The 24,062-nt window shown below is 37.3% G+C and overlaps 2 protein-coding genes across 2 annotated transcripts in view; one reads left to right on the top strand and one right to left on the bottom strand.

Annotated features, from left to right (window-relative positions):
• CPD (carboxypeptidase D) overlaps positions 1-24,062 on the top strand; it is a 98,510-nt gene that overhangs the window by 9,892 nt on the left and 64,556 nt on the right. Inside the window, exon 2 of the mRNA XM_006890993.1 lies at positions 693-940. Coding sequence (XP_006891055.1) covers positions 693-940 — 248 coding nt within the window. The remainder of the gene's footprint in view (positions 1-692; positions 941-24,062) is intronic.
• LOC102865538 (dolichol-phosphate mannosyltransferase subunit 3-like) lies at positions 6,837-7,118 on the bottom strand. Its single transcript, XM_006891042.1, has one exon. The coding sequence runs from the start codon at positions 7,116-7,118 to the stop codon at positions 6,837-6,839; it is 282 nt and encodes a 93-aa protein (XP_006891104.1).

Raw genomic sequence — 24,062 nt, forward strand, 5'->3', positions numbered from 1 at the left:
TTTTTTTTTTTTTTTTTTTTTTGCCACATCCCGTTTTAAAACTAGACTTCCTATCTTGAAAATTCTCTTTGGATAGTAAATGTAAAAAACCAGAAATTATTAACCTAACTCATGTGTTCAGTGAATATTCATTTGTATCAGTCATGCTTTTCACAAAATTGAAACATTATGAAATGTACCTATTAGGCTGAACCATATGAAATTGTCATTTTTGTGGCTCAGGTTTTGAATGTTGATGAATACATGAATTTGAATTCCATGTATAAATATCTCCTGAAACATTGACTTGCAGAGAATTATTCAGTTGCTTTTTAAACACTGGGAAAATTCTTTAAAGTTACTTAAGGGTATCTTGAGAGTGCTGGTAGTCTGTTTATAATCATTTACTCATTCATTTATGCCAGCAAGTTGAAACTGACTCAGAGACTGTAAATCATATGGGAGGAGATTACCCATCTGTCTCCCACAGTGTAGCTGGTAGTTCGAACCTCTTGCTTTTGGATTGGCAGCACAACTCCTTACCCATCACTAGATTACTCCTTTTTACGTACAATAATAGAGTTATCTTCTAGGTCTCCAAGAAAAGTTTGTGAATTAATCTGAGTTCATTAATGAAAGATGATGTGAAATATTTAAATACATTTTATTTCAGTGCCTTTTTTTATTGATATATGATTTGGTTGTTTTCAAAGGTTTATACTTTCTGGAAATCTACATGGTGGCTCAGTTGTAGCAAGCTATCCTTTTGATGATTCTCCGGAACATAAGGTCACTGGGATCTATAGCAAAACCTCAGATGATGAAGTCTTTAAATATTTGGCAAAAGCATATGCTTCAAACCATCCCATAATGAAAACTGGTGCACCTCATTGTCCAGGAGATGAAGATGAGACCTTCAAAGATGGGATCACCAATGGAGCACATTGGTATGATGTAGAAGGTATGTGCAGCACTAGATTTGCTATGTTTTTCCTATGGTTAATTTTCTTATATATCCTGAGTTGTATAGATAAATTCTAATTTAAAATTAATCTTAAAAATTTAGAACTCATAGTAAAGTTGAAAAACTCAAAAATATCCCTCATTTAAATTTGCCAGATATTACCACATTTCTCTCTTACACCCCTATTTTCTCTCTCTCCAAACACAATCTTTTGTCAAACATCTAAAATAAAAGTCGTTTACATATATTATGACACTGTGCTTGTAAGTAATTCAATATGCAATTCCTAAGTCTGGGAATATTCTCCACAAACATTATTATAACTAGTAAATAAGTCGTAATTCAATATTATTTTACTGCATAAGATTTAGAAGAATGGGAATCTCAGTACACTTAATTATGTTCATGTGAAACCTATTCCGAGACCAGGGAGCAGTTGTCTGAACAGAACAAAGGAAGGCTGCATGGTTTAAAATCAGGAAAAGTATGTAGCAAGGTTGTATCCTTTCTCTATACCTATCAATCTGTATACTCACCAAATCATTTTAGAAGCTGGACTGTATGAAGAAGCTTTAAGATTGGAGAAAGACTTATTGACAGTTTGTGTTATGCAGATGACACAACTTTGTTTACAGAAAGTGAAGAAGACTTTAAACACTTAACTGAAGATGATCAGAGACGACAGCATTCCATACGGATTATATCTCAACATCAAGAAAACAAAATCCTCACCAGTAGACCAATAGGCAACAATTGTCATCCAAGGAGAAAATACTGAAATTATCAACTATTTCATTTTACTTGGGTACACAATCAACACCTGTGGTAGCAGCAGTCAAGAAATCAAAAGATGGTGCAACCACTATGGAAAGCAGTATGGCGCTTTCTCAAAAAGTTGGAAATAGAAATACCATTTGACCCAGCAATTCCTCTACTGGGAATATACCCTCAAGAAACCATAATTGTCACCCAAACAGATATATGCACATCCATGTTTATTGCTGCTTTGTTCACAATAGCAAAGAGTTGAAAACAACCCAAGTGCCCATCAACAAACAAATGGATCGAGAAGCTGTGGTATATTCACACACTAGGTGACCATGGAGGACATTATGCTGAGTGAAATATCTCAGTCACAAAAAGCAAATACTGCATAATGCCACTGTTATAAAACAGGACTGATATGGAGGTTTGGGGGAAACTAAGAAAAGAGGGGCTAAATAATGTACATAGCATTGAAACAGACAAGGGAGAGATCTGTATAAAAAAATATGATTAAGTATTATTGGCATGACAAGAGTCCAGAATAAGGGCCACATAGTAAAGTGGGCTGGGCTGGGGCAGGGAGGGGGGAGGGCGAGGAAGAACGGACTGTATAACAATGAAAGAATTTTTTTCCCAAAGAAAAAAGCAAACAGGGTTGGGAGAGGCTGGACAGGGAAGAATATGTGCAACAATGAGTGAATGGAAATCCAAGTTCTCTATAAACTTTCATTAAAATATCAATTTAAAAAAAATAAAAAGAAAATCTTGAACAAGTTTGCTGTCAAGGACCTCTCCAAATACAGTGATGTCATTTTAAAGACTAAGGTTCATCTGATAAAAGCCATGGTGTTTTCAGTTGCTTTCTGTGCATCTGAAAGACAGTAAGAATGACAGAAGAATCATTATCTTTGAATTGTGGTATTGGAGAAGAAAATGGAATATACTATCTATCGATTGCCAAAAGAACAAGTCTTTCTTGGAGAAATAGAATGAGATTATTCTTTAGAGGCAAGATTGGTGAGACTTGATTTCACATACTAGGGCATGTTGAGAGGAGGGGCAAGTCCTTGGAAAAAGACATCATGGGGAAGCCAGTCAACAGAAAAGATGAAAACCTTAAATAAGATCAGTTGACATAGTGACTGACAGTGCATTTGTTGAAGCATTACAAAGGTAGTGAGGATTTGTATAGATTCAGATCAGTTGTTTATAGAGTCACTATGAGTCATAGTCAATTCAAAGGCACATAACAAGAACAACATATTTTTTATAACTTAAATTTCCCCCATTATGCAAAAATATTCTTTATAGCTCTTTTCCTCCTGTCCCGGAGTGTCATTTAGTGTCCCTTGTGTCTCTTTAGTTTTCCCTTTCTAGAACAATCCTATCAACTCTTCCTTTTCTTTCTAGTTATCTCTTGAAGAGTCTTAAGGAACATCTTATATTCTGGATTTTATTTCTTTCTTCATGATAAGATTCATATGAGATTTTCCAGCAAAAACATTGTTTAGATCACATTACAACATACTATATAAGCTACAGTTGGTTTAATTGGACAGTTTGGTTAATGTAATGATCACAGGTTCTCTTTATTTTATATAAAGACATGTTTTAATTTTCTATTTTAATCTTTGTAGCTATTATGGAATGTTATTTTAAAGAGTTGTTAAAGGAAGCTTGTATTGGTTACCTTTTCTTTCTAAATGCTATGAAAACAGCTATTCTTTTAAACACCTCTGATAGCCTTTGATTAGTCACTAATTTTTGTTTTTAATAGGCTTAATCTATTCTACGTAAAGTGAATAGAATTCACAGATTAACCCATGGAAATGGCAGCTATATAAACTTTTTCTTTCAGAATCAGCCCATGGTGAAATTATTCCTTAGCTCCTCTGTACCTTTTTATTGGCCATTAGTCACATTATAAAGTACCTTATAACATTTCTCTCAGTGTACCTTTATTTAAATCTTTAACTTTGTATTACGGGTCTGTGTACCTAAATTTAGTCCTAAATTTGAGGACTTGATATGTTTTAGAGTTTTCTGACTCCTTTATAGTTTCGACCAGGTTTCTTGTTTGTCTATGACAAGTAACCACAAAGAGTTTCTAACTCTTTAGAAACTATACTTTCTTCCAATAATAGTTAGAAGCCATTTTAAAAGTTTTTAAAATTCTTTGAAGATCAGAGACATATATGTTAATTTTTCGTTTTATTTTAATCTTTGATGAATGTATTTAACAAAATCTCATGAGCTGATTATCTTGTGATAAAATTACTTTATTAATTTGAAATTATGTAACTTAAAATAATGAATTGAAAAAGAATTTACTTTTGCTTTTTGAAGAGAAGTTATAAACAGAACAGAATTAGTTAAGGAAGACAAATCTATGTTACACTATTTAAAAAATGAATGTATTGCCTTCACAAAGATTGTTTGGTTAAGCCAGTTATCAGATTTTACTGGTTCTTCAAATTTTGAAACAAAAGTACATTTTACTGCTGCTGTTATTATTTAATGAGTGTGTATCTCCTTTTTCAATGAAATGGTCAGGCATGTTAAAACTGGCTTCTGTTAAGACTAGTTTATTTCTCTTCATACCTCCGCACGTACCAATCATTTCCACCTTGAAGAGGATGTTGTGGTTATTGCAGTAGTTTCGACAGTGCAAGTTCGTTTTGTTTTTCTTCTGGGGGACGGCAGTGAGTAAGATGTTGTGAAACCTTGTGATTCGGCATATATGCAAACCTAGATGTCCTGGAATGATTTTTCTGATGCTTTTTATGTAATGTGTTTTGGAATCTTACCTCAAAGAAGTATAGATTTTTTATTTCTAGCTAAATATGTATATATTGATTAATAAACCTCCGTGTTCATTGGCATTCAAGGCCTGTGAGTGGAAATAATTTGTGCAAAAGCATGTAATCATTTGGCAAATATTTACTGAGTAACTGCCACGTCTCATGCACACTATTTGATGATGAGGATATTATGTCAGCAAAACACAAACAGTTCTTGCTCTTAAGAATCAGGCAGTGTATTGGTAGTGGGAGAGATAGGAGAGTGATCCGCCCCCTTTCATTGCTAAGGTTGATTCGTGATAGCTAGCTGCTTATTTGAGTGGATTTTCCATCTCTTCATCTCAAATCTGTATCTAGAATCTGTGTCAGAACCATTCTAATCAGGCCTGTGAATAGTCATGCCCCTCTGCCAAAACCTGTTCATGTTAGAGCCTAAATTCAACTTATTCAGGGAGCAGTACACCTTCTTTCTCTTTTTGAAAAATGTGCCTTTGTCTACTACTTTCCTACTTTCTTTCACCATAGTTTTGAAGACATTATGAAAATTAGCTGATGATATAATTTGCTTATTCTAAAACTAATGAAACCAACTGTAGTTTTAGTTCAACTGTTAGGAATTACCCTCTTTCAACTGAACAAATGTTAAAAAAGGCCAGGGAAATCTAGATTACCTGTAGTTGAAATTATATGATCAAAGGTCACAGTTTTGTGTAACTTTTAGACATTTTCTTGAGCAGAAAATTGTTTTCTTGTGGATAAGAAGACCCTAGAAGACACTGTAATACAGTAATTAAAAGCACATCTTTGTGATCTTGCTGCTTTGAGCTTGTATTTCAGCTTAGTTCTTGAGTGGCTCTGTGTGTGTATATGTGGGAGAAAGAGAGAGAAAAGGAGGGTAGATTAAGATTGACTGATCTTAGGCGAATTATTTCATTTTCTAATCCTCAATTCCCATTTTTATATAAGATGAAATATATACAGCCTAGTGACCTCTTAGGATTTTGAGGTTCAGTAGAGATCAGGAATGTAAAACACTTAGCCTAACATCTAATACTATAAAGCTCCACTAGCATTTTGCAGGGAGCTCTGGTGGCCTAGCCAGTAGGGAGTTGTGAAAGTGTTACCTCTCCAGTTGTTTGAATCCACCAATGGCTCCTCCAGAGAAAGATGGGACGTCTCCTCTCATGTGATTTAGTTTTGGAAAACCACCATAGGGCCAGCTAATATTAGTCAACTCTATCTCAACAATGATTTTTCCCCCCTTCCTTGTTATTTTCTTAGAGAGCTCTGGTGCCCTAGTCTGTAGGAAGTTTGTGTTGCCAACCCAAAGGTGATGTCTCTGTGGTTCAAATACGCCAGTGGCTCTCTGGGACAAAGATGGATAGTTTCTTTCTATTCCATTTATAGCCTCAGAAACCTACTGGCAGGTCAGCTGTGAATTGATTCTAACTCGATGGTAATAGTGAGTTTTTTGTTGTTGTTGTTGTTTTTTTTTTTTTTTTTAGGTGGGACCCAGGAGATCAGTTGCTTTTATTTTTGAGAGAGATTATTTTTTTAATTTTGGAGATTGGGGTTATAGTTTTAGAATGTGCCTTAGAATAAACTGTTTCTCACCACTGCCCATCATGGCTCATTCTTTATTCAGTGATTTTAAACCTGCCTGGTTTGTTGAACAGTCATGACAAGCAGACTGGTGAAGTAGCTATTTTAGGGCTGGTAGGGTTGGAAAACAAGTTTCAGGGTGGTGCAAATAGTTAAGGTGTTGGACTTCCAGCCAAAAGGCTGATGGTTTGAACCCATTCTGAGATGGCTTAGGATACAGGCCTGGCAATCTGCTTCTCAACGTTTTCTTGAAAACCCATACATACAGCTCGGTACTGTGCGCAACAGATAGGCTCGCCATGAGTCAGAAACCACTGGCAAGTAAGAAACAAGGGCTGACTCAGAAAATGTTATCTGGGGAAAAAAGAAAAGGCATTGGAAAGACCTAGAAAGACCTCAGAAGGCATGGGGATTGGATTTTATTAAAGAATTAGTAAGTATGGAGTACTTCCTGACAGGGTTAAAAGGACCAAGAAAGTGAAATGACTTTTATTCTGAGAGCTCTTGAGAAGAGGATTTTGCCTCTTTCAGTCCAAAGTAGGAGAGTGACAGCAGGAGGCACAGATAAAGGCTGATGTGACCTCAGGAAGCTGGAACCTTTCACTTCACTGCTAGTACACATCCCCAATCACCATATTCCACACGCATACAGACCACGTACAAAATAAGCTTGCTCTTTAATGGGGACTCAGAGAGAGCTGCCTGGGCAGGGATGGGGGAGAAGGTTAGAAGCTCAGACCCCTGCAGGCTAAATCGGCCCGGGCCTCCTGGATCTGAGTCTGCAGCTCCAGAGCCGCGTCCTCACAGTCATGAAAAGTGGCCACGCGATAACCCACGGTGCCCAGGGCAAAGCAGCCAACAGTTACCAGCAAATAGGCGGGCAGTGGCCAGAGGACCTCCCGGCGGGTCAAGGGTAGCTCCAGGCCCAAGGTGGGGCCCATGGTCAAGGCGGCCCAGGTGGAGCCCAGGAGCGCCAGACCCCACATCCACTGCGCCAGCTTCGTCATGGTCCCTCAGTTCAGCTCCTTGGTGGTCTTGTCTGTCTTCGCTGTACCCATTCAGGTATGAACCTACGTTTACTTTTTTCGGTAATAGTGAGTTTTTAAAAGCATTTCCATAGGGAATCATTTGGCTCAAAAGCTGAACCCCTCTGGCAGTTTGAATCCACCCACAGCTCCTCAGGAGAAAGATGAGCAGGTTCCTCTTATGTGATTTATAGCATTGGAAATTCAGTGGAGGGTCAGCTATGAATTGGTTCCTACTCTATGGAAATGAAGGAGGGTATTTCAATGTTATGATGGTGTGAAAACTTGTTGTTTGGGTTTTTTTATTCCCACCCAGTATTTGTATTTATAACACATAGAACCAAACCTGCTATGTAGAAGGGTAAAGTCCTTTTTTCATGAATAAGTTCCTTGCATGTGAAAAATGAATACACAGTAATGTAAAATTTTGGATGATATTTACTAGATAATTTCATGCATAATTTACAAAGTATTCTTAATTAACTGAAGTAATGTCCTTTCTCTTTAACACTTTAAAGCAGTCCTTGACAGATTTTCCCCAATGTAATTTTCTTAATAAAAGTATTCTTCCTAGAGAAAACAAGCTTACCTTATTGATAGATCCTTGATTATTTCTCAATCTTTAATTTGAGCAAAACAACTATGAGATATCAACTCACCCTAGCAACAATAGCAAAATTCAACAGGGCAGCAAACTACAAATTCTGGTGAGGTTGTGGAGAGATTGAAACTCTTATTCACTGCAGATGGGAATGTAATATGGTACAGGCCACGATGAAAGGTGATCTGATACTTTCTCAGAAAGTTAGAAATGAAAATATAGAAATATCATTCGACCCAGCAATTCCACTATTTGAACCAGAAACTAAAGAAACCAGAGCCGTGACTCAAACAGATGTACACACACCCATGTTTATTGCTGCGTTATTCACAATAACGAAGAGATGGAAACAACCCAAATGCCCAATAGTAAACAAATGGATAGAAAAACTATGGTACCTTTATTGTTGTTGTTGTTTTAGAAGACTTTCGAGTTTTAGAAGACTCATAGTGATCCTATGAATGAAAGAGCTGAACAACTGTATAACTTTCATCGTTTCTCCAAGTTCATAGTGTTTCCAGAGGCACACAATGGAATATTACACAGCATTGAAAAACAATGAAATGGTAAAACATTACACAACATGAGGGAGCCTGGAGAACATTATGTGCAGTGAAATATCTCAGTCACAAATGGACTAAAACAGTATAACACTGCTCTTAAAATACAGGGCAGACATGGTGGGGTGTTGGGGAGAGAGTGGGAAAAAAAGGATAGATAATGAACACTGCAGTAGAACAAATGAGAGGAAGAATGGTCTGAAAGGAATATGTGATTAGGCATTATATGTATGACAATCTGGAACAGGGATACATTGTTGGGTGTATTAGGAAAGGAAAAAAAGGAAATTGGAAGAAAATGTGCAACAATGAATAAACAAATAAAAAGGCTTTTAAAAAAATTATTATTGTGACTTATAGTGTGAAATGCCTTTTATCCATTTGCATACATTTTATATATGTGTATATATAAAACAAACATTTTCATAACATAGTAAACATTACAACAAATTTTTAGTCTATTTTCTCTCTTCTGAGCACACTCAGCCTATTTACAAGCCATTGTTAGATGGTAATATGCAGATTGAGAAAATTATATATTTTTTATCATCCTTGAGGGTAATATGTTTTACAAATTTCATATGATAGCCTGTTATTTGAACTTTTTCTTTTGCTCTGGCTTGTTTAGGTCTGATTTCATTTCTAATAGAAGACCAAGCCACAGATCTTCATCTCAGTTGACCTACTTTTATTGCCTTTCCTGTCAAATGAGGTACTGAGATAGAAAAATAATCAGAAATGTCAGGCATAGGTATTATATATAGGTATTTTGCAATCTATTTAGTCATGTTTATTGCCGTACATGCTTTATATATATACTTTTTTAAGGTACTGTTGACTTAGGGGTGGGCTTTTTGAAGCTGTAACTATTTATTCCCCAGTCTAGAAGAAGAAAATGTTCTGTGAATTCATCAAACTTTCTTCTATTACCTTTTATGCTATAGTCAGAGTTGTAGACTGTAGCCAGATAGCATGTAATATAGCCAGTTGCCTTTTCTTATGACTATTAACTTCTTTGGTCCCATGGACAAACATTCACTGTATAAAGTAGAAGTCAGCATTCTGCTGTTGTTAATGGCATATGGGTTGGTTCTCTAAACATTGAGGTTCATTTGGTGGAAATAATTGATGATGGAAAAGGAAAAGGAAAAGCATGGGAAAATTATAAAATTAAGCTATCAAAAAAAAATAGTCACAGTTTTATCCATTATCAAAAGCTAATCTTCATAATAGGTAGAGTAACTCCAGTTTTGAATAGCACTTAAGATTAGATTGGCCCCAAAGTTGAAGTAGTTATTCAGGAGGAGTGTTTTCAGTGTAATTAAAGTGTTGTGAATTAATCAGAAATTAGCACCAGAAAATTATAATCTTTTTAAAACAAATAATCAAATGAGTAGACTAGAAATGAAAACTACAATATCCAATATTGAGAAACTGATAAATCAAAAAATGTAATGAGATTTTAAACATTCTGCTCTCAGTAATTATTCAGTCTTGAAGACAAAATATATCAGTAAAGTCCATCAATAAATGAATGGATTGAGAAATTATGGTACATGCACACAATGGAATTCTACTATGCAGCACTAAGGAACAGCTATTTTGATTTCATAAAATACCATGTACTAGGAGAGAGTCTAGAAAGCATTATTATGCTTAGTGAATGAACTCAGTCTCCTAAGGACAAATACTGCATAAGACCATTGTTGTGAAAATGGAAGGATAACTAGTAAGATGTGTATAAAGGTCAAAAAGGGGAGAAATCACTAGAATAACAAGAGATCGGTGGGGGTGATATGGTGAAAGAATTAGGAATGGGGGCCTGAAAGGACAGGATAATGGTGGCATAGATCAATGGTAATTAATTTTATGAAACACAATGTAAATGAAGGAATGTGTAAAACAGTGTAGATGAATGAAACACTGTGTATATCAACTTTGTATGCAAACCAACAAAAAAATCACTAAAGATACAGATTTTAATAATGCAAATAAATAAATTTGACCTAATGAAAATATACAAAATAATCTCCATATATAATATTTCTGCAGGATCTGTTTACTAATCTGAGATACAAATGAATAGAGTGATTACAAGTCATCCTATTTACTAGACGATACATGATTATTTTAATGCATATGGTACTTTTGTTTTAAAAATTATGACTTAAAAATAAATGGCAAATCTAACAAAACCAAGGATAAAGGATTCTTATATTTTTGCTGATTTCATGTTGTAATAAGATTACTTTTAAATCTCTTAGCATGTTATTGACAATCCCACAGTCTGGCTTAAGTCCATATTTCTCACCTCACCTCACCTCACCTCACCATCTTCCTGCCTTTTCTCTACCATTTAGCAGTCTATGAATTCTTGTCTTTTGAGTTGTTCTGTCTGTGTTTCTTTCTGGTTCAGCCGAAACTTCTGAACTTGGCCCAGTAATTCAGTCCTTCCTGCTTATAATTTTTTTTATCAGTTCAAAATCAGGAAAGGAGTGTTTCAGGGATGCATCCAGTCCCCATACCTTTTCAACGTGTATGCAGACAGATCATTCAAGAGGCAGGGCTTTATGAGGAGGAGTGTGGCAACAAAATTGAAGGAAGACTTAGTAACAACCTGCGACATACAAATGACACAACCTTGCTTGCTGAAACTGAACAAGACTTGAACCACTTACTGCAAAAGGTCAAGGACTGTGGTGGTCAAGACAGCATGGTACTGATACAATGACAGACACCAAGATCAATGGAATAGAGTTGAGAACCCAGAAATCAGCCCATCTACCTATGGCCAACTGATTTTTGACAAGGAGATGGAATCAGTTAAGTGGGGAAACAACAGCCTTTTAAACAAATGGTGTTGGCAAAATTGGAAAACCATCTGCAGAAAACTCAAACAAGACCCATACCTCACACCATACACAAAAACCAACTCAAAGTGAGTCAAGGACCTAGAACTAAAACCAAGGACTATAAACTTAGAGAAAAGTTTCAAAGAACCCTAGATGCACTAATCTACAGTTTGAACAGTTTTCCAAGCATTCTGAAAAACCTACAACCAGGAGAGGATAAAATAGGTGAATATGAACTTCTAAGAATCAAATTCCTATGCACATCCAAAAATTTCTCCCAAGAGAGTAAAAAGGGAAGCCACAGACTGGGAAAAAATATCTGGTAATGACATGTATGAAAAGGGACTTATATCTAGAATTTGTAGAATACTTGGAGCACCATAAGATAACGCAGTTGCAAAATGGGCACAGGATTTGAACAGACACTTCACCAACAGAACAGCAAACAAGAAATGTTGGCAAGGTTGTGGAGAAACTGGAACCCTTATTCACTGTTAGTGGGAGTGTAAAATGGTGCAACCACTATGGAAAGCAGTATGGAACTTTCTCAGAAAGTTGCAAATAGAAATACCATTTGACCTAGCAATTCCACTACTGGGAATATACCCCAAAGAAACCATAACCGCCACCCAAGCAGATATATACACACTGATGTTTATTGCTGCTTTGTTCACAAGAGCAAAGAGTTGGAAGCAACCCAAGTGCACATCAACAAATGAATGGATAGAGAAGCTGTAATATATTATGCAGCACTGAAAAACAAAGAATTCATGAAATATACAAAATGGGTGACCTTGGAGGACATTATGCTGAGTGAAATATCTCAGTCACAAAAAGACAAATACTGAATAATGCCACTGTTATAGAACAGGACCATTATGGGGATTGGGAGAAACTAAGAAAAAAGGGCATAGGTAATGTACATGGCATTGAAACAGATGAGGGAGAGAACTGTATAAAAGGAATATATGATTAGGTATCACTGGCATGACAAGAGTCCAGAATAAGAGTTGCACTGTAAAGTGGTCTGAGGAGGGAGGTACTGTATAACAATGAAAGAACGTTTTTAAAAAAGCAAACTTGGGGCCAGGGAGGGAGGAAAATGTGCAACAATGAATGAATGGTAATCCAAATTATTTATAAACTTTTGTTTTTGTTATGTGCTTTCGAGTCGTTTGTGACTTATAGCAACCCTATGTACAAAAGCCCTAAGCCCTGTGCCAACCTCACTGTCTCCAACACATCTTCTCCCATTACCTCAATCACTGAATTGATCCATCTCATTGAGAGTCTTCCTCTCTTGCTCTGTCCCTCCACCCTCCCAAACATGTTGTCCCTCCCCAAGGACTGATCCCTCCTTGTTACATGCCCACAGTATGTCAGACAAAGCTTCAGAATCTTTGCCTCCAAGGAGCAGCCTGGTTTCACCCTCTCCAGGACAAACCTGTTTGTTCTCCAAGCTGTCCATGGTATAGTCAACATTCTTCTCCAGCACAACAGCTCAAAGACAGCAATTCTCTTTCTGTCATCCTTGGTCACTGTCCAGCTCTCTGACACATAGCACACAATTACAAAGACTAAAATATAAAAAAAGAAAGAAAAGGTCAAAGACTGTAGTCTTCAATATGGGTTGAAGCTCAACATCAAGAAGACAAAGATTCTCACCACTGGACCAATGGCAGCACCATATTAGTTGGAGAAGAGATTGAGGTTGTTAGCAATTACAGCTTGCTCGGATCCACAATCAACACTCTTAACATCAGCAGACAGGAAATCAAAAGACTAATTGCATTGGGAAAATCTACTCTCATGGGCCTTTCCAGAGTGCTGAAAAGCAACGATGTCAGTCTAGATACAAAGGTGCACCTGATCCAGGCCATAGTCTTCTCAATTATTTGTTAAGCTTCGAAGAGTTGGACAGTGACTAAGGATGACAGAAGAAGAATGGATGCCTTCACGTTATTGTGCTGGAGAAGAATCTTGAACATACCATGGACTGCCATGAAAACAAATAGGTCTCCAATGAAGGAATTTTTCTTTTACTTTTCAAAGAGAAGAGCAAACTGGGGGGGGGGGGTGGTCAGGGAAGTGAGAAAAGTGCAACAGTGAATGAATGGAAATCCAAAATCTCTATATGTTGTTGTTGTTGTTTTTATGTGCCGTTGAGTCGCTTGCGACTCATAGCGACCCTATGTACAACAGCCCTAAACTCTACTCTGTCCTGTGCCAATCGCACTGTCTTTTAAAAATGTATATGTAGGGAAAAAACCCACAAAAACAAATAGGTCTGTCTTGGAGAGGGTGAAACCAGGTCTCTCCTTGGAGGCTAGGGTTTTGAAGCTCTTCCTCGCTTAACTTTGGGGCCATGGCCAGGAGAGTTCGATCCTTGGAGAAGGACATCATGCTCAGAAGGATGGATGGATAATGCAAGAGAGGAAGAACCTGATGAGATTAATTGATATAGTAACTGGGGCAATAGGGGTTGGTGTGTCGGAGTTGGTTAGACTGGTTCAGGACAGGTAAGCATTCAGAGCTGCTGCACACAGGGTGGCTATATACTGAAGGCAACTCAACAGCACATAACAACAATAACATACTATGACAGGTTTGGAAGCAGCCTCCGGAAACTTTATGAACTTTGATAAATGTCAATAGTTGTAGAGGGGCTTCAGGCCCTTTGTTCATAGGGTTGTTATGAGTTGTGCTTGACTTAAAGGCAAACAACAACATCATGCTTATCCACTCACATGGTAATTGTTTATTCCTCTTGCTAGAATGTATATGCCCTGATATATAATGGTAATGTGATGCTATTAATTTTGAAATTACCTTTATTCAAGATGTATTCGAGAAGAGCCTTAGAGGATGAATAGGGAGGTTTTTGCAGTTATTTTTTGTAAGAAAGGTTTCTTTGAGATAAGTCCTTTATATAGGGAGATGGGATGAAAAGGAAGTATGAGTTAAATAAAAAGTTACACAAAGTGAATTACACAGCTGACCATCTTTAGATGGTAGAACAGAATGCCAGGAGAAGGAAGGAACTAAAGATAGGACAGATTTTTGAGCCTGAGTGAGTTAAGAATTATAATGAGAAAGACTAATCAGAGGAGAGTTTGTATTTTCTCTTTTGATGGGAGAAAAGTGGACATTAGAGATGATTGTTTGGTGCAACTCATAGCCACAAGATGTACACAAATCAAAACACTGCCCAGTCTTGGACCATCCTCATAATCTCTGCTGTGCTGGAGCCTGTTGTTGTGGCTACTCTTGTCAGAGCATTTCATTGAAAGTCTCCTCTTTATCATTGGTGCTTTCTTTTACTAAGGCTGAGATCTTTCTCCAGGGAGAGCTCTTTATTAGTAACATGCCCAGAATGTGTGAGATGAAGTTTCACCATCCTCCCTTCTAAGGACCATTCTTGTTTCCCTTCTTCCAAGACAGCTTTGTTTTTTCTTTTGGCAGCCCATGACATATTCCATAATCTTCATCAACACCACAGTTCATTTTTTTCTTTGGTCTTTTTTATTTACTGTCAGCTTTCACATGCATATGAAATGGTTGGAAATACTGTGCTTTGTTGTTGTTTAGCACTTAAAGATGTATTTTACAGCTGATTTGTTCAGTGTAATATGTGATTTGATTTCTTGATTGCACCTTCCATGGACACTGATTGTGGATCTAAGTAAAATGAAATCTTTGACAGCTTCAGTCTTTTCTTTTTTTTTCACTTATTGGTCCAGCTATGAGGATTTTTGTTTTCTATGTGTTCTAATATAATCCATACCACAGGCTATCTATAGTCTTTAATCATAAGTAAGTACTTCAGGGCCTCTTCATCTTCTGTAAGCAAGGTTACATCATCTGCCTATCACAGGTTGCTAATGAGTCTTACTCAAGTCCTCCTGCCCTGTTCTTTCTCACGTAGTCCAGTGTCTCGGATTATTTACTCAGCATAGAATGAATAGGTGTGGTAGATAGTACAACCGTGACACACACCTTTCTTGATTTTAAACCATCCAATATCCCCTTGTTCTGTTTGAATGACTGCTTAATTTATGTGCTGCATGAACATAATTAAGCCTTCTAGAATTCCACTTATTCACATTGCTCTCCATAATTTATGACCCACACAATCAAATGTGTTTTCATAGGCAAATATGCAGGTAAACATCTCTCTGGAAGTCTTTGCTTCTAACCAAGATCCATCTGACATCAGCAGTGATATCCCTTGTCATATGTCCTCTACTGAGTCCTTTGAATTTCTGGAAGCTCTTTGTTGTACTGCTCTAGCAATTTGTTTCGTGGTTGGTTGGTTTTTTGATTAGTTATCTTTGGCAAGATTTTATGTGTATGATATTAATTATATTGCTCTATAATTTCCACATTCTGTTGGGTCCCTTTTCTTTGGAATAAGCCCAGCAAAGTGATAGACAATGTTAAATTTGACGCTAGTTACAAATAAGGGTTCTGGAGCTTGGAAGAGAGGTCAAGATGAGGGAGAGATTTAGAGAGGAAGACATTTGGAAAGCATATGGCAGTGTACATGATTTTTAAAACTGAAGTGATACTGTTTCCTGGCATAATTTAATTTATCCTGAGAGCCAGAATTTCAACTAGAACATATATATAAATGAACAGATGGGTACTTTTTTGCACCTCCAAAGTGAATATACGTGGAGAATTTTGTTTTAGGATATTTTCTTTCAGGAATGCTGAGAATTCAGATTCTGATTTTCCCCTAGTTCATGTTTTTTAAAGTCCTGTTGTTATTTAAATATATATTAATACATTTGATCTTATCTGATCCGTGACAGTGTGATGCATTGAGGAACTGGCTGAATCTTTTTCTTTCTTTCATTCTCTTTCCAATCTAAGTACTGTGTAATTTGAAAGAGAAGCAAGAAGGTAAACTAATACTCCAAACAATATTGTTTCTACTTGAGCTATAAATTTCCTTTAGTAAATTGAAACCAAATGTAAAATCTGACCTTTAGGAGCAGTATAGGTATATATTTGTATTGTGATTGTAAGGGCTAAGGTTGAAAATCAAGCTCCATTTTGGCATTTGACGCCCAAATATTCAAATTAAGTATTTAAAAATTAGAGGCAGCCTTTTCCTCCTTGGAAGGAGAAGGAAATGCAATTCAGAGAGCTATATGAGATTGTGTTGCCAAGTTAGAACTGAAAATAAATACAGAGCCATGTAATTTTGTTTAACTTTGTAGCATCATATCATTAGCAAATATATATTCAGTGGGAGTGGTGAAGGAAATAGCTTTTCACAAGTAAAATGCTAAGAATAAAAGAACAAGTACAGTTAATCTTTTATCAAAGTGAACTTCAAATTAAAAACCAGGAATTTGGAGAATTTTCTTTTTAAAAGATGAGCTAGCTTTTCCAGTCATTTTGGCTCTGATTTTACAGTAAGTTTATTAGCCTTATGTTTATAAGCTTTTAAAAATAATATCAGGTACACACTACTATTATCACCTAATAACTTGTTGACTATAAAGAAATTGTTTAAAAAAGTCAAAGTTAGAAATTTCTTACTATTCCTTGATGTAGTTTCATCAAAGGTTTAAATATAGAGTAGAAATTGCTTACTTAAATCCCTGCATGCTAAATGTATTTTCTATTAAATAGAAAACACACATTGCTGATTTACAGAGTTCTTTTAGAATACATGTTGATGATACTTAGTTTACCTGTATAGGGTTAGTCTTAACACTGAATAATTAATCTGTGGTTTTCCACTGTCTTCTACTTGAGACATGAGTGAATTATTAGTACACCAATTTTAAAATGGTGGTGGTGGTGGTGTATGTGCCATCGAGTCGCTTTCGACTCATAGCGACCCTATGTACAACAGCTCTAAACTCTTGTTCTGTCCTGTGCCAATCTCATTGTCTCTGACACACTCATCCCGATTACCCATCACCAAATCAATCCACCTCCTAGAGGGCTTTCCCCTCCTGTGCCTGCCCTCCACCCTCCCAAGAATAATGTCCTTCTCCAACGTCCAGTCTCTCCTTACAACATGACCAAAGTATGTCAGACGAAGACTCAGAATCCTTGCCTTCAAGGAGCAGCCCGGTTTAACCTTCTCCAGGATGAATCTGTTTGGTTTTTTTAGTGGTCCATGGTACCCTCAATACTCTTCTCCAGCACCACAGCTGAAGACATCAATTCTCCTTCTATCCTCCTTAGTCATTGTCCAACTCTCTGATGCATAACAAATGATTGAAAAGACCATGGCCTGTATCAGATGCACCTTAGTCTCCAGAGAGACACCATTGCTCTTCAGTACTTTGGAGAGGTCCCTAACAGCAGACTTTCCCATTGCAATATGTCTTTTAATTTCTTGGCTACTGGTGCCAAGAGTGTTGACTGTGGAGCCAAAAGCAAAATTCAGATATTTTGTCTGTATAGATTTTGTCACTTCCCCTTGTGAGTAGAGAAAATGGTCCAGATCAGTGGTATTCAAACTGGGATATTTACATCTAGAAAGTGAAGAGGGTGATCAGCCAGTTTCAATGTCCAGACTTTCAGTTTTCATGCCGCCTTGTTGATTGCGCACGACTCATAGCAACCCTATGAACAAAATGCCTGAAGCCCCTCTACAACTGTTGACATTTATCAAAGTTCATAGAGTTTCCAGAGGCATGTTGTTTAGGAAGTGGATACCACTCTTTCTTATAATTAGTCTGCCCAAGAGAGGTACCTGCTTTGGAAGTTCTATAATATATCCCCTTTTCCCATTTGACAAAAGACAGGCATTATTTTTCGTTCATCATAATTCACTAGGGTACATAGCCTTAGAGTTTCATAAACTTTCAGAAGATCAAAATAAGAAAGCAATTTGGTAACTGATAGTATCATGAAACGTCACTCCAAACTTCTCACTAAAGAGTGTATTTTCACTGGTTATTATTTACATTTATTTTGATAAAGTTTCCTTTATAACACACTGTTCTGAGGCTACTTTTAATAATTCAATTCTGAAAACAAACGTTTAATACTTAGGCCATTATGGTAATGAAAAATTAAGTGAAATTTAAATACACATACATAATTTATAGATTGAAATAGGGTGATCAGTGAAGGACTCAAACCAACAAGTATATAAAATGAAAATAATTTTTTTGTGAGGGAAATAGAATAGGAATAAAAATCTCAAGAGAAAGAAAAGAGAGGAGAGCTCTGGTGGCTTAGTCGCAAGAAGCTGCAACTACAATCCCAGAGGTGCACGGTTCAAATCCACCAGATGCTCTGCCGGGGAAGGAGGGGCAATCTCCTCCAGTACCAGTCAGATCTGATTTGACGGTACACGCACACAAAAATAATAAAATAAAATTAAAAAAAAAAGAGAAAGAAAAGAGAAAAATTTCTTGACAACAAAAAACTTGACAATTTGTACAATTTTATAGTATCATGTAATTTTAAAATTTATGTTCTAGATACCAAATTTCTGTGACATTTTTATTTCTTTAGATATATTTAAAATATTAATATATCAGGGGATTTTTTTCCCTAACAGTTTGGGCTCATCTTCCTTTGGCCCCTGACAGACTGGTAAGAATTACTTCAGTGTTTGATGGCTTTAGTGATGTTATCTGAGAGAGGACACCACTTGAATATTTAGAGGTAAATGATTGTTGCTGCATTTGACATGCTGCTTAAAATCACTGATTTCCAAGTCTCAGAATATTTAGTGGAGAGGAGCGAATTGGGGGAGGGGGGTTAAAGAAAAAAGTGCAACAATGAATGAATGAAAATCCAAAATATCTGTAAAAGTTCATTAAAATTAATAAAATAAAATTTTAAAAAAAACAAAATGAAAAACTTTTGGATTTTGGCGAGCTCTGGTGGCCTAGTGGCAAGACGCTGCACTGCAATCCCAGAGATGTGTGATTTGAATCCACCAGATGCTCTGCTGAAGGAGGAGAGACAATATCCTCTTCTACCAGTCAGATCTGATTTGACGGTACACACAAAAAATAAAAAATAATAAAAAGAAAAACTTTTGGACTTTGATATCCAGAAGTTTGGTAATTCAATATTCTATCTTTTCCCTATAATTTTCAAGGGGGGTGGTGGGAAATCTCTCTCCAATCTCAGCTTTCCCCCTCCTTCTAGAGTATGTGGCTTCTATGGAGTCAGAAATAAAATATGCTCATGCCTGAAAAAGAAAATAATTATATGAAAGTTTTCTTTTAAAAAATCAAAATTTATATTCTGTAGGAAATTGAGTTGTTTGAAACTAATTTTAAAACAAAAACTTGGGATACCGAAACTATTCTTTTATGAACCAAAAAGTTGAAAATAATTGTTTTAGATCGCCCCTTAAGATACTAGTGGATACTAGAGGTTTGCTTATTTATTATTATGATTCTATGAACTGCCAAAAGAACAAACAAATCTGTTTCAGAAGTGCAGCCAGAATTGCTTGTTGTAGTAGTGGCTCAGCAAAACAGGAAAACCCCTTTGAAATGAAATAATACAGTGGCTGTAGCAGTGGACTTAAGCAGCCCCTTGTGAAAATAGTGTAGGATAGGCCAGTGTTGTGTAGACAGTCCTTTGTTGATTGTGAAATCCCTGCAAACTGAAGCTGACTCAATAGCACCTAATAACAAAAAAAAAATTCGCTAACCTTTTATGCTATAAAAAGAATTTCATTGCTTTGAAGTATGCCTGTAACTGAATATTTTCTTTCAAAAAATTTAAAATTAGCTGACTAGACTAAAAATGTGCTGAAACCCAGTACATCTTCCTTTAGTCTATATTGAGTCACATGACATAATTTTAAAATTAGTAAATTAATTAACTGAATCTACTTGTCAGTGTTATGAGACCTAGCTCCAGCTCCAGGAGTGTTACCTATTAAAGGAAACTTTAGTTTCATATAAGTAGATTTTGTGTTGAACAAACATATTTGAACTAGCTCTCTAGTTTAGAGGCAACTCTGGTAGCCTCATCATTAGGGAGTGACACAGCCAACCCGAAAAAGAGTTGAGATTCAGCTAAGAAATGCTTCTTAAACAGTCTTTGACATTTAGTATTGGAAAAATAATTGCTAACTTTAACACAGAAAACAAATAAGACCTATTTGTGGCATATCACTAAAAAATTCTTAAATTATTCATAACAGTTTAATTCCCCGTTTGTTACCAGGATTTTGGAAGAATTTTTTTTTTAAAAGTTTTTTTTCAAGCAAAATTTATTATTAAAGACTTTGATATTCTACAATTCTCACTCCACTGTCTCATTATTTGACATTTCACATTTTCAACAATAGTAAACAATATACTGTTGTTGTGTACCATCGAGTCGGAATTGACCCAAAGCTGACCCTCCAGCAGATTTTCAGAGGCAGCTAATCACATGGGAGGAGATTGCCCCACGTTCTCGAACTGCATGACGTCAGTATTACAGCACAGCTTCTTGCCACTTCCTGCCCACATTTAATTCCTAGCCTGCAGAGCCACCCATGTCTTACTGCCAGCTCTCTAGTAGGCCTCTTGCTGATCTTGTCCTCACTGCTGGAATCATCATTGTTCAGAAGAGGCAACTTAATCAGTTTGAGAGAACCTTTCCATGTATGGCCCTTAAGTGGCTGGAGGGAGCCAGGAAACTGGTACCATATTCCTGCTACTGCCCACTTCTATTCATGTGCCTTGGAGGAGGAAAACCATGTCCTGAAGCAGTAAAGGTAGTTCAGGACTTGAGGACTATAACAGAAGCCAGCTTCCCCCTTCTTTTCTGTAGCCTGAATTCATAAGCCCCTTTTCTGAGCAGCTGTTAGTCTCCAGATTCTCAATCTTGGATTCTAAGTCTACCAAGACCAGCAGCATGCTGCTTGTTTCCATGAGGCCCTTCACTGGCTGGCATTGCAGAGCATGGCAAAGTTAGTAACTCCCACCAACCATCTTGACTGACCAGCGACCACCTCTGTTTGAGCACCAGAACTGTCAGTTGCGCCTCTAGTCCAGTGCTCAGCCCCACATACACTTGCATGACATTGCCTACTCCCATTTGGTGGGCCTTGGGATCTAGACCACAGCAGTTCCTGGGGACACAACAGTTCTGATGATCTGGCCATCAAGGCCATCTCTGCAGCACAGGCTTCTGCTTCCTCTTCCTCATGTAACACCAATTTTACATAATAGCCTTGTCTTTGGCACCTATCTATGATGCTAGATGAGGAGTTACGCTTTTTATGGTTTTATTTTTAAAAATATTTTTACCTACATAGTTCTTTTTTACCACTTCAAAATTAATATGGAATACACCTTACCACTGCATAGGTCCTCCATTCTCCTTTATGTTGTAGTTCTCATATGTGTTTTATTTAGATACATTGAAATAAACCATACCAGGCAAATTATCTTCTGCTTTCAAATAAGTGTGTGTTTATAAAATACCTCTGTATCTACATTATTGTAAAAAACATGTATGGGGATTCAAGGAGGTAAGAGTTGGGAGCAGAAGAGTGAGGATGGGCAGGTATGAAATCACAGGGCTGCACAATTTGGTGGGTGGAGGAAGGGGTGAAGGAAATGAGAAAAATCTAGCAGGGACCAGAAAAGACAGGGTAATGGTGAGCATAGTCCAACGGTGATTTAAAAAAAAAAAACAAACAAAAAAACCACATGCAAAGAAATTGTCTTTCTCATTTGGGAATGGGATGCAGACTCTCTGGTTTCTTCATGCTGAACAGGGGCGTTGAGATGAAGGGAAAGTGGAGCCCACTTTAACACTTTACTTGTGGTCCTGAGTTGAGGGTACATGCTTACTTGTTCAGTTAGAAGATATTTTCCTGACATTTTTTGTCCTCTGGACTGCAGAAATGTTGGCCAAGGTGAGTCTAGTGGGGGTGGCTAGCTGAACCTTGAGGCTCCATCCTCCTTCTCTTCCTTAGCTGACAATTATATTTCCCTTTGTCTTTGGAACTGGGCTCAGGGTTCAGGTCTGGAGCAAGACTCAGTGTTCATGTTACCTATAGGAAAGAGAAAACACTTGTGAGTTACAAAGAAAAGGGCTTTGGATATGTTACTTACAGATGTACTGGAGAAGGAGGTGGAGGGATGTGGCTTAGATAAAATTCCTTACACACAGCAGGCAGCTCTCCCCAGCAAATTGATGGCTCTCCCTGGGGCCCAGGTGGCTCTCCCTGGGGGCTGGGCGGCACTCTCCAGGGTCAGGGTGGTAATCCTCCGGGGCCAGATGGCACACCCCTCCACCAAAGCCTCCCTAAGGTCTGGAACCTGCTCCTCACTGGAGACCAAGACCAAGTACAGCACCACTGACTCTAGTGTCACCACCATTGCCCCCTCCCATCCACCAAGTGTTCCAACTGCAACTCGAAGTAGGCAACACTACCCTCCCTCTCTACAAATGGAGAAGGGGCTTTCAGAGTAGTGAACAGACTCGCCCTAGGTCAAAACAGTTCTTGGCAGCAGTAGTCAAAAAAATCAAAGGATGTGGTGAATTGAGGAGATCTGCTGTCCAAGATCTATCCAAGGAAATCTTCTTCACTGACAGCGAGATGCTCTCCTGGATCCGGTCCTTCACCTCCTGCAGCTCCATGTCACCGCCACAGCTCCCACTGTCCCCTCTTGAACCAGCTGTGGGGCCTGGCACCCATCGCCCAATCCAGGCAATGGGACACCTGGGCAATGCAGGCTTGGTGGCTGCTGGTCGGCAGGACTCACCCATGTTTTTTCGAGGGTCTTTGTCTTCTTGATGTTGAGCCTCAATTCATATTGAAGACCAGTAGTGAACTGTTTAATTGTGCTGTGGTGGTCCGTTTCATTGTGGCTTGATGTCCCTCCAGCTCCTCACATTGCTTCCCCTGCCACCACTGTCTCAGTTTTCCAAATATGTGTATTTTAAAGATCTACATAGAGGAAAAATAGTCTATTATAGTAGGTCAAATATTTACCATTTCTTTTCTTGATTCCCAAAGTTCCATGGTTCTTTCTGATGCCCTTTTTCTTCTGTTTAAAAACTTTCTTCAGCATTTAAACAGTTTTGCCTGCCCAGCCACTGCTTCCTTTTTCACATTAAGATTACACCTTGGAGACACTGGTATGTTGTAGAAATGAACTAAAGATGGCCCTGTGTGTTAGCCCTAGGTTTTTACTTCTTCATAACAATCTGAAGCCTGTTAGCCAATATGTGGTATCCATGGATGCTGGACATTTAAGTTGTCTCTAGTTTTTAATGTCACAAGCAGAGCCAACAATCTCTATCTGTGAATAAATCTTTGAAAATGCTGTATATGAAGATTAATATTATAATAGTGCTTTGAAGGAATAAAGACACATATCCAGATAATAGAAAACTTTTTAGTCTAAATATTAACATGTTTTAGTCTAAATATTAAAGTGATGGATATGTTGTAACTCCATGAGATAGTTAATTTAACTTATTTATATGCTTTTAGAAATAATATTAATAATGTTAATATAAATCTGTTTATATATAAGTTAATTATTAATATAAAACAATAAACATTTCTAAAGCTGATGGGAAATAGTCCTCATAATCGTGAATTATTCATTTGATGCTTATATCAACTGTATATGAAAAGTATTTTTTGGATGGGAAAAAATCAGGCATTTATAGAAATTGCCTTTGTTTTTGTATTGTTAAGCTCTAGATTGTTGTAGTAAAACATGAAGGACAATCCTCAAAATTTTAGATTTTGGCTCTCTGCTCCTCGTCGATCCAGATTGCCCTCTCTTCTTGTGCAGCCTCAGCCGCATCCCTGAGACACAATAGTGAAGGTTGGAGTAAATGGATTTGGCCGTATTGGGCGCCTGGTCACCAGGGCTGCTTTTCACTCTAACAAAGTGGATATTGTCGCCATCAATGATCCCTTCATTGACCTCAACTACATGGTCTATATGTT

This window comes from Elephantulus edwardii, unplaced genomic scaffold, assembly GCF_000299155.1.
Source record: "Elephantulus edwardii isolate Elephantulus edwardi_28Jun2011 unplaced genomic scaffold, EleEdw1.0 scaffold00094, whole genome shotgun sequence".
NCBI lineage: Eukaryota > Metazoa > Chordata > Mammalia > Macroscelidea > Macroscelididae > Elephantulus > Elephantulus edwardii.

Excerpts from the sequence above, each read along its gene's own strand:
- LOC102865538 (XM_006891042.1), bottom strand. The coding sequence starts at position 7,118 with ATGACGAAGCTGGCGCAGTGGATGTGGGGTCTGGCGCTCCTGGGCTCC.